We start from the raw sequence: 14,938 nt of genomic DNA, 5'->3' as shown, positions 1-14,938 counted from the left end.
AGCATAACTCTCTTGTTAATTTAATTGGGATCATTTTAACCTGCGGTTGTGTTGATTAAATCAAAGAATTACTTCTCAAAAATACCATGACAATCCGTTGACATTAAAATGCGTGGTAAAGTAGCTGATTATATTTTGTTTTAATTTCTATTTTTCTGAATTCGACAAATCTGTGCTGTTCGTGCAACCCTTACGCCGCTCCAGTAATGTACGTAACAATGTGGATTGTGGAGGTAGTAAAGAAAAGTATTCGAAGGGAAACTGCCCAGGTATGTGTACTACGGTAGAACCCGAATTTTTGCGATTTGCAATGTCTTAAAAAGCGTTTTTAATCGGTCGTAACCATCATAAAACACCACTTTTGGTGTTCTCAGTTTTCAGGTTTTATTTTAGTATTTTGTATTGACGCTTTTGAATTTAGATAATTTGGGTTGCCACCATTGGCACCTACCGTACCAGGAAAAAATTTATTCCTCGTTTTTCAAACTTGCGAGAAACACCACTTAGGTAGGTATCTATCGAAGCGACCTGTCGCGTCAAGTGTTACCAAATTTTCGATTAGTAAATTCTGAAATTGCTATTCTAATAGTTTAATGTTAATTTACTAAATGCCCAGCCCTACTCAGTAACCAGTAGTTATTGACTCGGGTAATGTTATGCGAATAAACTTGCTTCCTGCAATTTAGGGTTCGTTCCGATAATTCAGTACAGCACACTATCCAAATTCCAAGAACTTCCTCCATTTGGCTCAATGAAACAAACACTCTATGTGTCTTACAAACAAGGGGCGTCTGGGACCTTGACAGATGCTTCATATCACGCCATGCTTGTCTCAACAATAATCTAAATGAATCGCGGCCGTGACATGACCAAAATTGCGTTTTTTTGCTAAAAACTTTCGAATGCTACAGTAAAAGATTTTTTCCTTCGGTAAATCTGATTATTTTTTCCAAGGAATTCAATGATGACCTTACTAGATTGCGCTTTTTTGTAGTATTTTTTGCAACTTCATTATACTGTAATATTACCGATATTGAAGGACAGCAATGACCAGACGTCTCCCGAAGGAGAGGTGTCTGATCATCTGTAAAATGGGTTTCTCTGAAACGGGACAATGTCACCCGATTTTATAGTGTGCCGTACTGTAATTAAAAAAAATTATATTTACCACTGTCCCCCCAAGTTTGCCGATTTATTTATATAAACATTGCATGGAAGTATATGAAATGGCATTTACAAGACATATAAAGGTCCGTTCTGGTAGGTTTATGTAGATTCTCCACCCCGTTCTGGTAATTAAAGGAACCGCACTGGTAGACTATACCGGTACCTGAAGCCTATACAAAAGTCAGTAGGTGCCGTATGTCTGTACGAGACAGGTGACAGCACTGCAATAGCATATTGTAAGTTATAAATATACTTTGAACTGACTTTGTTCGCAAGCTGTGAATATACAGATATATTTCAATATCTGAATCAACTGACGGTTATGTCAGTACTGCGGTATTTCTACATTTTGAAGAAAGCTTGATCACTCCTGTGACAGTATACTTCTGTACTTACTACTGTACTACACGGTATAGTTACACTCTTAATTAGTGTGGTTAATTCAATGAGGCTTTCTTTATCTAGAGAATTAGACTACGGTATAGTAAAATTATTTTGTGTAAGCCTGGATTATGTCGACAAGAGTTCTCAGGAAACTTCATGGACGTGATGATGAGTTGAAAAATTTAGCAGCGTTAGCCGCTGTAGAAAGTTCTGAAGAAGAAGATTCTTCTGAGCAAACTGAAAAACCATCTCAAGAAAGAAGAAACCTATTTGACTTGGTATTTAGAATTTTTACTACTAAAGTACGGCACAGTTCTCCAATTCCAAGAATAGCCCCTGCATTGAAAGTCATGAAATATAACAGTGAGTGCAAGGTCCTCCACATCGCCACAAATTAACTGCACAATAAACTAAAAAGGAATTTCAATCTTAAAACATCACCTTTAGATTTTTTAATAAAAATTAACCCGCTGTACTGAAGGGAAAAATATTTCACCATGGCATTTGAAACTTTTTACCAAAAAAGTGCAATTTTGGTCATGTGACGGCCGACACCTGTTGCGATTGATTTAAAGCCGGCACATTTGCCATCATGCCAGATGTCCTCATTTCAGAGACGAATAGAGTGTTTGTTTTATTGAACCTAATGTTGGGACACCTCAGGATCTGAGAACTGAAATAAAAACAGAAACAGAAATAAAAATTGATTTTGATGTGGCTACTGTTTAATTAATGTGCATATTTTGCCCAGAAGCACATAAAGTTTGCAGACCACTGATTTAGAGCTTTTACCAGCTCCAGTCATTTTTTTGATTCCAGTCATTTTCTCATAGACTGAAGGTGACCCTTGATTAACCGGCAACCGCCAGTGAGACTTAACTCTGTTATCGACTCGACTTGATAACCTGTGACTTGAATTGACTCTCGACTTAGATTTAGAGACAACTACCCTACCAGCACTGGGTTACACTCAAAGTAAATTGTTTATATCAATGGATTTCTAAAGTATTAATATAAATACAGTTAAACGATGAAAATGAAGATGTAGAATCAGATGAATCAACGAATATTGACAAAGATGAAAATGTGAATGAGAATATAGAAAAACCAACTCCAATACAAACTGGTGCTAGGAAGAAAACAAAGAAGAAGAAAAAGAATGTTGCAAAAAAGAATGTATGTGGTACCAAAATATTAATTCAGACTTGAAGGTTCTCAATTATATGTCCATTATTGTTCCGTGGCACCAAATTTTTATTTACAGTATGGTTTTAAGCTAACTAGATATTGAGGTTCTGTCAAAATCCTTGACGTTAAAACCCCAAATTTTATTCTCAATTAAGGGGAATGTCATAAAAATGCGTATTTACATAATAAGTTAATTTTGCATGAGGGATACCAGTTCTGTCCAATTGATTTTAGCTATGTATTCACAATTTTTGAATAAGTCCCAAAGTAACCTGATTCGCAGGATAAAAAAATAGGCTGTTATGACATATGTCCACTATGGCAGCCTGAGCCGTGGAGTTTGAGAGAATTAACAATCGCATCTTACTCCGGGCGAGACAAAATTCTGACTCAAGCACCGAAGTGCAAGAAAATCAAATTTTGATGATAAACACCCAATAAGCATTATGCAAGACTTCTTCAATAGACTTTTAAGAATACTTGTAGAGTTGTGTAGGAATTTTTAACTTCTTTTATCACCACTTCATGAAATTCGGAATGTTGCTACCGACTTCGTTGAGTTAGAAAATACCGGTACCACTCACTGACAACATGCCAGACTCCCAGAGCTCACTTGCTTGGAAATCTATTATTAATCGAGTATCTGGCTAAAATTACTTTTTGTATTTTTTAGAAAAAAGACGAAGAAGAAGACATTGAAAAAGTTGTCAATGAAATTGCTCAAATGGAAAACAACAAACCAAATAGGGATTTTTCTAACCACAGTGTCCAAGTGAAAAAATATAAATATGTATTGACTGTTGAACACAGGTAATAATAATTGTTTTTCTTACTTTCAAAAAAAATTTTGTTTCAGTTTTAAACACAAATCACTAGAAAACTCCCAACCCAACTCCAGAGCCTGGTCATATCCTTCATTCACCTAATTTGGTTTTAATATTTTTTTAAAGTCATTTTCATTGGTACGTATATATTTTATTTCTTTCATTTTTTTGACGAAGATATAAATTGGATTTCAGGTTTCTTAATCCAGATAACGAACTCAAAAGAATATTTGGTACTCGGACTCTACTGGATGATGCTAACTTCAGGCAAAGAAATCGTGTAAAGACGTTAAAAGGAACTTGGCTGACTTCACCTACTTCAAATTGGCCCAGATTAACCAAATGTGGATTGAGTATGACTTGCCTGGAAAAATCACAGAAGTAAGATTATTGTTAAACAGGGAATTCCAGACTTTCAATAGTGATAAAAGAAGCACAGAAACTTAAAGCATTTAATTCTACTAAGTGTTTTTAGTAACAGTCTATTGATGAAGGCTCGCGTATGTGTCTCGGCAGTGTGGTGCATCATGCTAAGCGTTAGGAATACGTTGACCACTGCACTCCTGATGATTACTCTTCTCGGGTATGCATGCCGAGGAGATAATTATGTGCGAGTGGATTGCTGCACTTCTCGGCGCGTAAGGTCGGTTACAGTTTTCTCCACCATCAAGTCCGACATGGACTGGTATCCGGATGAGGCGCTGTACTTCGCAATATGATTAAGCCGTCTAATTCGCTTTCTCTTCAATTGGAATAATTATGTGAATCCTATCCTTTGTCAAAGTTATTATGTTATGAAAGTGGAGAATTGTCTACTTATATATAATTATTGTATTTACAGATATCAATATTTTACGTTCGAACATAGCAAGGAATATCAAAAAGCGCAGTTTGAATTTTTAGATGCAGTCGACTCATCTGACCACAATCAAATTGCGGTAAGTAACACAATTTTTGTATTCAAAAACAAAATAATGTTAAAAATGTAAGAAATCAATTACTTTTAGCGCATTATAGATTTGCTATCTTTATAAATGTTATTGGCATTGCATTATACTTTCGACACATACACTTCATGATCAACATGTAGCATACCACTGCCAGGGATGGGCCAAAACCGAATAATCTAGTATAAGAATACATTCTGAAATAACCTTTACGAAATTGGAATAACGAATATATTCTGAAATGGGTCTGTTTCACAGGAGAAATTCTTCAAGACTATTGTAAATTCATAGAAATCAGATTTGCTTTTGCCGAATAATTGGGATAAACAGTAGTATTCCCTATTTTAATCTGTCAGAAGTTAATTAGATTTTTGGGACCTCCTGAAGTATGCGCACCAAGATGACGCACAACCTGAACTCAGGTGGTGTATAAGGTCATAGTTCAGGTTGTGTGACATCTTGGTGCGCATACTTCAGGAGTACTGTTTTTTGTCTAACATAAAATATTAAATGCTCAAAAAGACATTTTCAAATAAAAATATTTCAAATTATCCATAGATCGGTACTGTTGGGTTTGTCATTGAGCCTTGGTGTATATAAATATATTTTTTGAGCGTTAATCTCTTGTTTATTCAAGTTGCAATAATTCTGAGAAATATACTATATTCATAATCACCCTTGCAGGAAAATGTATGACTCGTTTCGTGTTTACATTCATTACCTTTTAATTCAATGTTAGTTTCATTAGAATTAATATTATTTATTTTTATCAGGAAGTTCTCAGACTAAATAACTACCATGTCGATTCTTTGCTTGGATTGAGTGATGTTTGTAGGATGAGTGACGATACACAAATGGCAAGAGAACTTATAGGTAATTAATATATATGGAATAGTTGTGTGGACTGCTGTGGAGAGTAGACACATCTGACTTTCTGCCAAACCCAATTCCTTACAGCTTGTTTTGATATAAGGTTTGAACTTCCAGAAAAAATGAGTTTCAAGTCCAAAGCTTGAAAATAAGTTGAATAATTTCAATCAATCTTTTTATTTTAGAACGAGCTCTTTATGCTTTGGAAATGAATTTTCATTCTCAATTCAACTTAGCTACAGGTACATGCAGATTACAGTATAAACGACAGGAAAACAGGTCAGTATATTTATTTTAAGATGATTTGCTAATAAAAGTCGTATCTAATACGCATCCTGTGGTAAAGTAATCTGATCTCTGAACAAATTGCAGTCAGCTACCGAAATACCGGTACCAAAAATTACTGGAATAATTACCGGTAGATTTTATTTGAAAACGTTCCATTAAATGCTGAATGACACAATATTTTGAGAAATACAATCTTCAGTGATGATATGAATGATATAAAAATTTGTCAGTTACTTCTGGTGTCATACGTTACAATTTTTGATGTAAATGCATTTCAAAATTGAAAAATATTTTACGTAAAATACATTTTTTTTGGATTAATTTTCTCGATTTAATGAAAATATTAATTTCAACTTAGTTTGAAAAAATTGTATTTATTTTAAACATGTTTTTGTGTTCAGCTTTATTTTCTTCTTATATCTATAAAAGCATTTTTTCAACATGCTTTGTTTCCTAACTGTACAATTTCTGTCGAAAATTATCTAATGACATATTTTCAGATGTCTTTTCCTTGCATTATATCGTCATCTTCATTTCGTATTTCAACGAGGATGCGGTCGCACAGCACTTGAATTATCAAAGATTCTTTTGAAGTAAGTTTTATTAAAAACGAAATTTTTTGGGAATGTATTTGGAATAATCTTGATCTTGATTTTCTATTTTAGTTTAGATTCTGATGAAGATCCACTTTGCGTCTTATTATTCATCGATTTCTTTGCTTTACAAGCGGGAGAATACGACTTTCTTCTTCAGTTATTTTCGGAATGGGAGGTGAATTTAATAGATTGCATGAAAATTGAATGAGTTGTTAACGCCAATGCTTACTAAAATAACACAGTTCATAGTTGGTTTGAGAAAGAGAGCAATTTTTATTCTAATCGGGGTTTGAGTTACCGTGTTTTCAATGGATTTGGGCCAGAGTCGTAATTTTTAAACTTCGTGAGTCCGAAAAAATTTACGCTTGACTGGATGACATTTTCCAGATTGACATAAAATTTTTGACTCTAACGTCAGGCCGATGGACACAACTCTGATAAAATCAAATTTAAACCACAAAAACCTTGCATGTGAGCCTTGTTTCTTGTCTGTTAAAAATGCTTAGCCAACTTCACAGCTTTACTGGTTTAAAAACTTTGACTTCTCTTAACACAATTAGGGGACCGAAATTCTCTCTCTGAACTTTGACTTTGGTTCAGACTCAGTCACCCCTCTGAGTGGGGCATTGCCAGGGCAGGGGGTTAAGGTCAGTCTATTTAAAGTCTAGGTTCCCCTTTGAAATGTAGAGAGAAAAAAACATAATTGTGTGTCATACATAGCAATTTTTGTAGCTTGAAATGTATTTTAGACTCTCAATCAAGACTATTGAAAATTCAAGATTTCTGGCAAGGCCCATTAACTATTGCGGTCTAACTTGACAATTTGAAAATTCAGACCTCTTATTTAAAGATTCATGACTACGCACCTGCCCTGTTCTCAGGAGTTTGAAAATACTACTCAGTGAAAACAATCTGACTCAGTACTTTGCAGCCTGTCATAAATTGAAGCTCTGTTCTTTTCGATGATATTCAACTTAGTTTCAGTTATTCTATTTTTATCATTCACAGAAAATTGGTTTTAAAATACAGTATCATTGCTTTCCAGGGTCATAAAAACTTGTCACAGTTGCCAAACTTTGCATACTCAGTAGCAATGGCTAATTTCGAATTATCCTCAGCCGGTAACAAGAATTTTGATATGGCTGACACTTTGGTAAGAAAGTTTTTGTGTTCCGCAAAGGCATTTTCTTGAGAATAATTTCTTAAAAGTTATCATCCAAAATATTATCACTGTCTGTTACAATTATAAGGTATTTTTAATTTTATTTCCTCATGTTTTGTTGTAAATTGTCTTTGGCTGGAAACATAATCCAATTTGACTTGCTAACATTTAACCAAGCAGTAGTTATTATGAAGAAAATTCAAGTTGAAAAATCATCCCTCAAATTTAAATCATCATGAAATTTATCATGACGCTTAATTTAGAACCATCGACTTGGGTTATTTATCACTCAAAGATATTTTCCATTTCATTTGTCATTAAGGAACCAGAGATATATGCATTAATATTACAATTTAAGGAAATTTTATTTCTATTACTTTACAGCTACAAGATGCTTTGATCAAGTTTCCCTCCGTAAGTTTTATTTTATATATTTCTTAACATCTTTTACAGTAGGTTTGATAATATAAGAGTTCAATAGTTGCGATAATAGTGTAAAAAGGTATAAGCCAACCACTGTTAAAGAACAATTATTCTTTTAAGGTTCTGATGTTACTTTTGGAAAAATGTTCAGTACAACCAGATAAAAAAGTATCAGATCACAGCTTTTTTACAACGGAAGCTGAACAGACGTAAGTTACGGTACAAATTTTTGGCAAGAAGGAAACTATATTGTTTCTCCCTACCAGTTATATATGGTGTACTATTTTGGGGTATATGATAGCTAATTTTTGCCTTGTCTATTATAGCATTTCTCAGTTTAAATTTTCGATTACTTCACATGAGCTAGAACTCCTTTAGGGACATTCTTTTTACTTTTAAATTTTGGGAACACTATTATAAGCTGACAAATAACTAGTGTCTGAGCGGATACTAAAATTTCTTGTTCACGTCACCTTTGAAGTAGCCAAGCAAAGTTCATTCATTGTTTTAAGGACTGTGAATATACGGTACTCCCATAGAATGTAAACCAAGATGGCAGACACCGGAACGTAGTATGTGTACCAGGTTATGGTTAGGCCATAATTTCAGGTACAAATACTACGGGAGTCACTTGGCTAGTCTCCGAACTCTGGATAAAACCAAAATAAAGAAAATTGCGATAAATTTATGGCCTAACCCTGACCTGGTACTACTTTCCGGTGTCCGGCATCTTGGTTCACATACTACAGGAGCGCTGAAACCAATATACAGTAAACTGAGTATATTAAATTAAATCCTGGTGAGATTCATATTAATAATTTTAATTACTGTAATTTCTATATCATTTTTCAGTTCACCAGCTGGCTTGAAATTGCTTTGTAATTTATTTGTTGCAAGAAATCATTCTTTATGGAAATCACCCGAAGTTTTCTCCTGGTTGGAAAAAAATGTTAATATTGTTCTTGACAAAGTTGATGCGAAAGATCCTGAAATTGCTAAATGGAGGCAAAGGTATTGGTTTCACTTTATTATTTTGTTATTTATTAGGACATGGGGTCATCAATCTAGTTTAGTACGAAAGCCAATATGCCTTACTTGTTTTTTAAATTCAGTTTTTTTTCTTATATACAGGAGGAAAAGATATCAGAAACCACCAAGAAATATTTATCGATATGCAATGATTTGTGAATTACCTGGAGTAATTGATCTTTTACCACCGGTATGCAAATATAGTTTTATAACATTCTTCCGTCAGAGTAATTTGTTATTTTACTAAGTTTGTGCAGGAAATTTGAAGCTTCAAAACCTTCAATATAGTATTTTTGCATGGTCTACGGCTATGGGTATGAAAGGCTTTATAGTGAAAAATGCATAATGTAAAGAGAGGAGTTTACAATAGCGACTAGAGTTGTACAATTGAAATTGATTGTTCCCTAAAATCTTAAGTATATTGAGCAGGGATGGCCAAAATTGAATAATTTAGGAGTATGAGTATGAATACATTCTGAAATAATGTTTTCAAAATAAGTTATGTTCACCAGTTCAATTTGCACATATTATTTTTATGAAGTTAGGGAAATTCAATTAAGAAATGCAGAGCAATTGGGATCAAATTATTCTGATTGATTTTCTATTTTTGATAGTAATCAAACCTTAAAATAGTGGGTATATTTTTGGTTTTACTATTATATGTCAAATTTGTTAACAAGTATTCAAATGAAAATCTGCTGAATTAATCCTAAATCGAAGATTTAGTATACAGTATTTTGATTTCGATGTAACCAATTTTGAAGTTAACCAAATACTCAATTTGTGTTGAACATTCTGGTAATGGTATGATTGAACCTGAGTGTGACCACCAAACAAAACAACTTAATGGTATTTTTTATTGGCTATCAATTTCTAAAATATATATATTCTATTATAGGAGATTCGTTTGGAACAGGTTTTTGGTCACGATCCATTGCCACCAGCAGATGGAATTAGATCTTATGAAAGACCAGAAAGGTAGGTAGCAGTCAATTTATGATATTAATGGCCTTTGGATAACCAGAATACAATATGAAATATTTAGGTTAATATTTACCAATGCCAGTAAAAATGAAGACAGGAGAGCCGACAAATTTTTTTTAAATAAATAAAAGTAATGGCCTTTCAGTGACAAATACAATTTCTAACCACTGAAAATTTTAAAGCAATGGGTCCAGTAATTGAAGTGAAAGTGCAATTTGTTGCACCCTGGGTTAGGTGCTGTGCATGGGTTTAAACTCGAGGTTATCTAACCTGTCATTATATGATAGGATTTTATTTATAGGGAAAGATGCAAGTTGTTAAAAATGCTTATTAATCACAGAAAGGTGATCTTTGGAGCTAGCCAGGTTAAAACCATTCTAGCATTCAATATGCACAATATGATGCAATAGTACTCATTTTGAATAATCATAATTGATCTCATGTTGAATAATTATAACCATATCAAATTTATTACTGAATGAGCCATGGGGTTTTGAAACTGATTGATTGATCTTTGCGGAGTGGTGTACGTGACTGATCAAAATTAAATATTCATCATTTTGACTGGAATAATTTTATCCTGAACCCTTCTATGTTTGCTTTTACAGGGCTCGTCGTGGAAGAACAGGAAACTCACTCGGATTGTTTCTACACTCACTCATGCCTCAATTTGATCCATCACAAGAGACTGAGGAAGAAGGAGCAGCAGCGCTACAGCCTGGTCAAGCCGGATTGCATCAACAATTCCAAGCTTTAATGGTCGCCATGAGAGATATGCTCGGAAATTTAAACCTTCAAAGAGACGATAATGAAGAGGCACAAGAGCAAGAGGAATTTTATGAGGATGAATGGGACTAAAATATCTCACAATCTTTTGCCTAATTGCACTTAGCCCCTATATATTTGGTGATAGTCAAATTCCAATCACTTTGTCTTTGTTCTTATGAGTTGATACAGGAAATAAAATTTTGCAGGGCTATAAGCAAAATTGACATGACTTGGATAATGTATGCTATCTAAGTGATTGTTCTGAAGTCTGTAATTCAGAAAATGAGAAAATATACCGTTGTTTACTTTCCATTATGATTATGTTAAAAGAATCTTCACGTTTGGTGGTATATTAGCCCACAAAAAGCCTGTCAGTGAATACAAAGAATCAGTCAAACTCGGTTGTGTACCTATGTAAAATGGCACCCATGGCAAAGTTTAAAAATGTGCCCCTCTTGATAGTTGGTTGACAGTCTATAATAGAGCTCGACCGATATATCGGCCAACCGATATATCGGGCCGATATTGCGTGTTTGCCGATATATCATATCGGCCCAACCGGCCGATATATCTGGCCGATATATATCAGTGTTCGTCGCTTTTCCACGTTCTAAAAAATGAGTATTTTTGCCCGGGAAATATCTGCGGCCAAGCGTTTTCTTTTTTTCGCTTCTCTCATTTTGCCTTTCAGTGAACGGAGTTCTCTATTTCTCTCTCTCTTTTATCTCCTCGTGCGGCGCAAAATCCTCGCTTTCGAATCTCTTGCGTCCCAACTAGGCTTGCACGTAATCGACAAAAATCAATTCTGTAATTACGGCAAAATTAATTACGTAATGACCCCGTAATTGCGATATTTTTTCACACATTTAAACCTATCATAACAACCATTTGAATCCACTTCTTTTCCGAACGGGACATCGAAATTGGTTTTCATATTACCGACAGTACTACACGCCGGCGACAGATGTTAAAGACAAATACCAAGGAGTGGATTCAAATTAAATTTATTCTGATTTTTATCTTTTGTGTTGGCTGTGATTTTCCTTTATCATCTTCGCAAATTAACCGTCCCAATTTTATGCGATCAATTTTATCATTACCGACACTGGTATACGGATATTTATGAAACGATAGTTGGCTTTTTTAAAATCGACTTTCGTATTGAATAAAAATTTCGGGTTTCTAAGTTATTAATCAACGACAAGCGCATTCTCTCGTTTGATTATACCTGTGCTTGCCTCGCGACGAAGACTTGTTATTGCTACGTTTTTTACATTATCCGACTTTGCTGCCTAGTTAGCATTTTATAATAATTATTGATGCTGAATTATTGACGATATTCCGATTACCAAGCTTCATTTTATATCAAATTATTTCGCGGCCTAAATGTTATAACATTATTTGCGATAAATTTGGATCAAATATTAATTATTTGGCCGGCGATAAATTCTTACCCGTAACTCGTTGTAAATTAATGCTAATAAATTCTATTTTGTTTTTTAATGCGCCGTGATTTGTATTAATAAAAGTGATTGAGTCGGGAAAAGAAAGTAGCCTTCTCTCCTTTTGAGGGCCCATAGCGACGGTAAATTCGTTTCATGTCTGTTTCACGGAGAGAAAGAAAAATACGCCTTCCGGAATTACAATCAACTATCACACATTCTTATTTATCATTATCAGCGCCGAATAAAAAAGATACCAAATCGTGAAAACAAAAAAGCCTGTCGGTGTTAATTGCGTTACGGTGATAACGCTCATAATAATATCGTTTTGACCGTGAAACCAAACGCTCAACCGGGGTGGCAACGTGTCATGCCTTCCCCCACCTGCGTAACAAGAGAGAGAGAAACGGAGCGAATACCGTAACTGTAACTTCTTCTACTTGTTAAACTTTCATTTTTACAATCGACGGAATTGACTGCTTTGAAGGAGTACGTTTCAAACGCGAAAGCGCTCGACCAATAATTACGACTTTACGTAATTTGTAACTCGAAATAATTACGTAATTCTGTAAATTACGTGCAAGCCTACTCCCACCTACTACTGTATGGATCAGAATGGACTTCCAGAACCTTTTTACTGACTGCCTTTTTTCTTTTGTGCTTGGTTTTTTCAAACATTGCCTTCTGTGTGTGTTCTTATTATTTGCTGTGAAACTTTTATCAATGACGCAAGCACTGTGTAGGACTGCTTTATTTTTCAAGATAAACTTTTGATTGACTGAAACTGAATTTTTCTTACTAGTATTTACTGCGGGTTCAGGTTGTAGATATCGGTATGTCGATATCGGTTATCGGTCACTAGTTGGCCGATATATCGTTATCGGTATCGGTACCAAAAAGTGATATCGGTCGAGCTCTAGTCTATAATGACTGTTATTGAAATGAGATATTCATTAGGTACTTTATCATTTGAGTAAAAATAGGAGTTTGGGTCATTTTCAATTTAAATAATTTTATTGAAATATTTTACGATTAAAACTTCTTGCCGTTTATGCAGCCCTGTTCAAACGGTGCCCATGGCTGCCACACCCCAGATGCGCCACTGGTTACCATCAACATTGACTAATTATTTACAACACATGCAACTCAGTGATTGTATGGATTATTGCCAAATCCAACATTTTTTTCCTGCTTTATGTTGTATATAAATATCTCGACTGTGAATTTGTGTGATTTGGTGCTGTAGAAATTAATTTTAATGAGGTTTGTGCAATAAATTGTGAGTGCCTTATTTCCCCGGCTTCCCAACAAATTTATTTGTACAACAGAATTGATAAATAATGTGAACTCCATCATGAGCAGTTGTGCATGTGCATATAGTGAAAAACAGGTGTGGGTAATCTGCAGCAAGCGTGACAATTTGGAAGGGTATGCTGGGAATCTGCCTTGCATTTTCTGCAAGTTACAGGGAATGCTACTTAAAAACATTTTATGACTGATTGTTTTGAACAGTAATGAAGTTGAACGATGAAATGCTATTTAAATCATTACTCGGCTGACGTATTTTAACAGTATTGAAGTTTGTGATATGCTATTTAAACGTTTAACGACTGACGCTGATATTTCTGTCTTCTGACTTAACCAAAACAGAATGCAGAGATATCTGGGAGATGGATACACATGAATTTTCTTTCAAAAAATAGCACCAGGGCTTATTTTGGGGGATGTCTTTTATTATCATTTAAAAAAAATTACAATGTAGATAATTACGAGATTTTCGAATGAGCAGAATGTGAAAACCAATATCCATTTACTAACCCTTTTCTCTCTCAAGCGTTATGCTAGCGCTGTCAGGTCGTTAAATATAAACGGATAAATGATTCAGTCCAGCAGCCATTGGGCACGTGGGATTTTTGTCTTGGATACCGGTACGGTATGTCTTATTTGTTACGCCACGCCCACTAGAAGGTATTCAGGTATGAGGTAAGAAAGTAAATGAGACCCCACTTGTCTATTAAAAATTAATTGCCTTTGTTACCGTAGTGATTTATCGTACCGTCAGACCGTAGACAAGTTGGGGGAGTTGACTTTGATGGGCTGACGGCTAACTCGCCATGCGATGGCGGTTAACGGGTATGCCTGCAACTGCACGAAGGCTCTTCTTGAAAATGATAAGTTGAGACATCCTTTGCGTGCCGAATACTGTACGGTACCGGTATGCCTTTCGGTACCGGTATATGAGCACGTTTTCCTGTCACTTTGTTATCCCTTGCACAGTATTCTAACCAAACACATTTAATTTAATATATTTATCCTCGCTATTGAAGTTGTAAATGAAAACAGCCACGTTTCCATCTCCCATTACAAGAAGAGCTTTCGTGCAGTTGCAGGCATACTCGTTAACCAAAGATAAATAAAACACAACCGGTGTATAACAAAACGATATAACTTGTCGACGTTTCGAATTTCGATAGTTAATCGTGTTGCGCAATCTGTGACGTCAGTCCCGTTTCTTTTTAGCCATACCTCGTAGTCGTAGTAGCTGACATGGGCAAAGCAAACTACGGCCTGCGCGCCAAATCCGTTCAGTTGGGTAATACGATCTGACCCGCCTGATGCTGCCACAAACTAAAACCTGAAAACCAAAGTTTGATGTTCGAGCTAAAAAATAACTCAAGGAATTTGTTGAAAATTGTGAATAAATTTAGTTTTGGCTTATTGTTTTTTGCTTTTGTAACATTGTACAGTTGTAAATATCGTTCAATAAATGTAACTTTTGTGTCACACTTACATGGCCCGCCATTCTAGATAGAAAATATTTTTGGACATGGGGCCATACTTTGCCCACCCCACCCTGGAAAGTATT

General features: G+C 35.0%; 1 protein-coding gene across 2 annotated transcripts; it reads left to right on the top strand.

Annotated features, from left to right (window-relative positions):
• The first annotated feature begins 1,623 nt into the window (after positions 1-1,623).
• Positions 1,624-13,363, top strand: LOC120332893 (ribosome quality control complex subunit TCF25-like). Of its 2 annotated transcripts, XM_039400229.2 has the most exons (16): positions 1,626-1,829; positions 2,575-2,727; positions 3,413-3,549; positions 3,759-3,944; positions 4,405-4,501; positions 5,284-5,383; positions 5,566-5,659; positions 6,169-6,261; positions 6,334-6,439; positions 7,310-7,417; positions 7,811-7,840; positions 7,970-8,058; positions 8,702-8,860; positions 8,981-9,068; positions 9,777-9,856; positions 10,471-13,363. In XM_039400229.2, the coding sequence occupies exons 1-16, from the start codon at positions 1,680-1,682 to the stop codon at positions 10,718-10,720; spliced, it is 1,920 nt and encodes a 639-aa protein (XP_039256163.2). In that variant the 5' UTR covers positions 1,626-1,679; the 3' UTR covers positions 10,721-13,363. The 2 variants fall into 2 exon arrangements, with proteins under 2 accessions (XP_077975104.1, XP_039256163.2); XM_078118978.1 differs by lacking the exon at positions 2,575-2,727 and having other exon boundaries at positions 1,624-1,829.
• Positions 13,364-14,938: the final 1,575 nt, after the last annotated feature.

The sequence above is a fragment of the Styela clava genome, chromosome 13 (genome assembly GCF_964204865.1).
Source record: "Styela clava chromosome 13, kaStyClav1.hap1.2, whole genome shotgun sequence".
Taxonomy (NCBI): Eukaryota; Metazoa; Chordata; class Ascidiacea; order Stolidobranchia; family Styelidae; genus Styela; species Styela clava.
The sequence above is the reverse complement of the archived record's forward strand: the minus strand, read 5'-3'. Positions and strand labels throughout refer to the sequence as shown.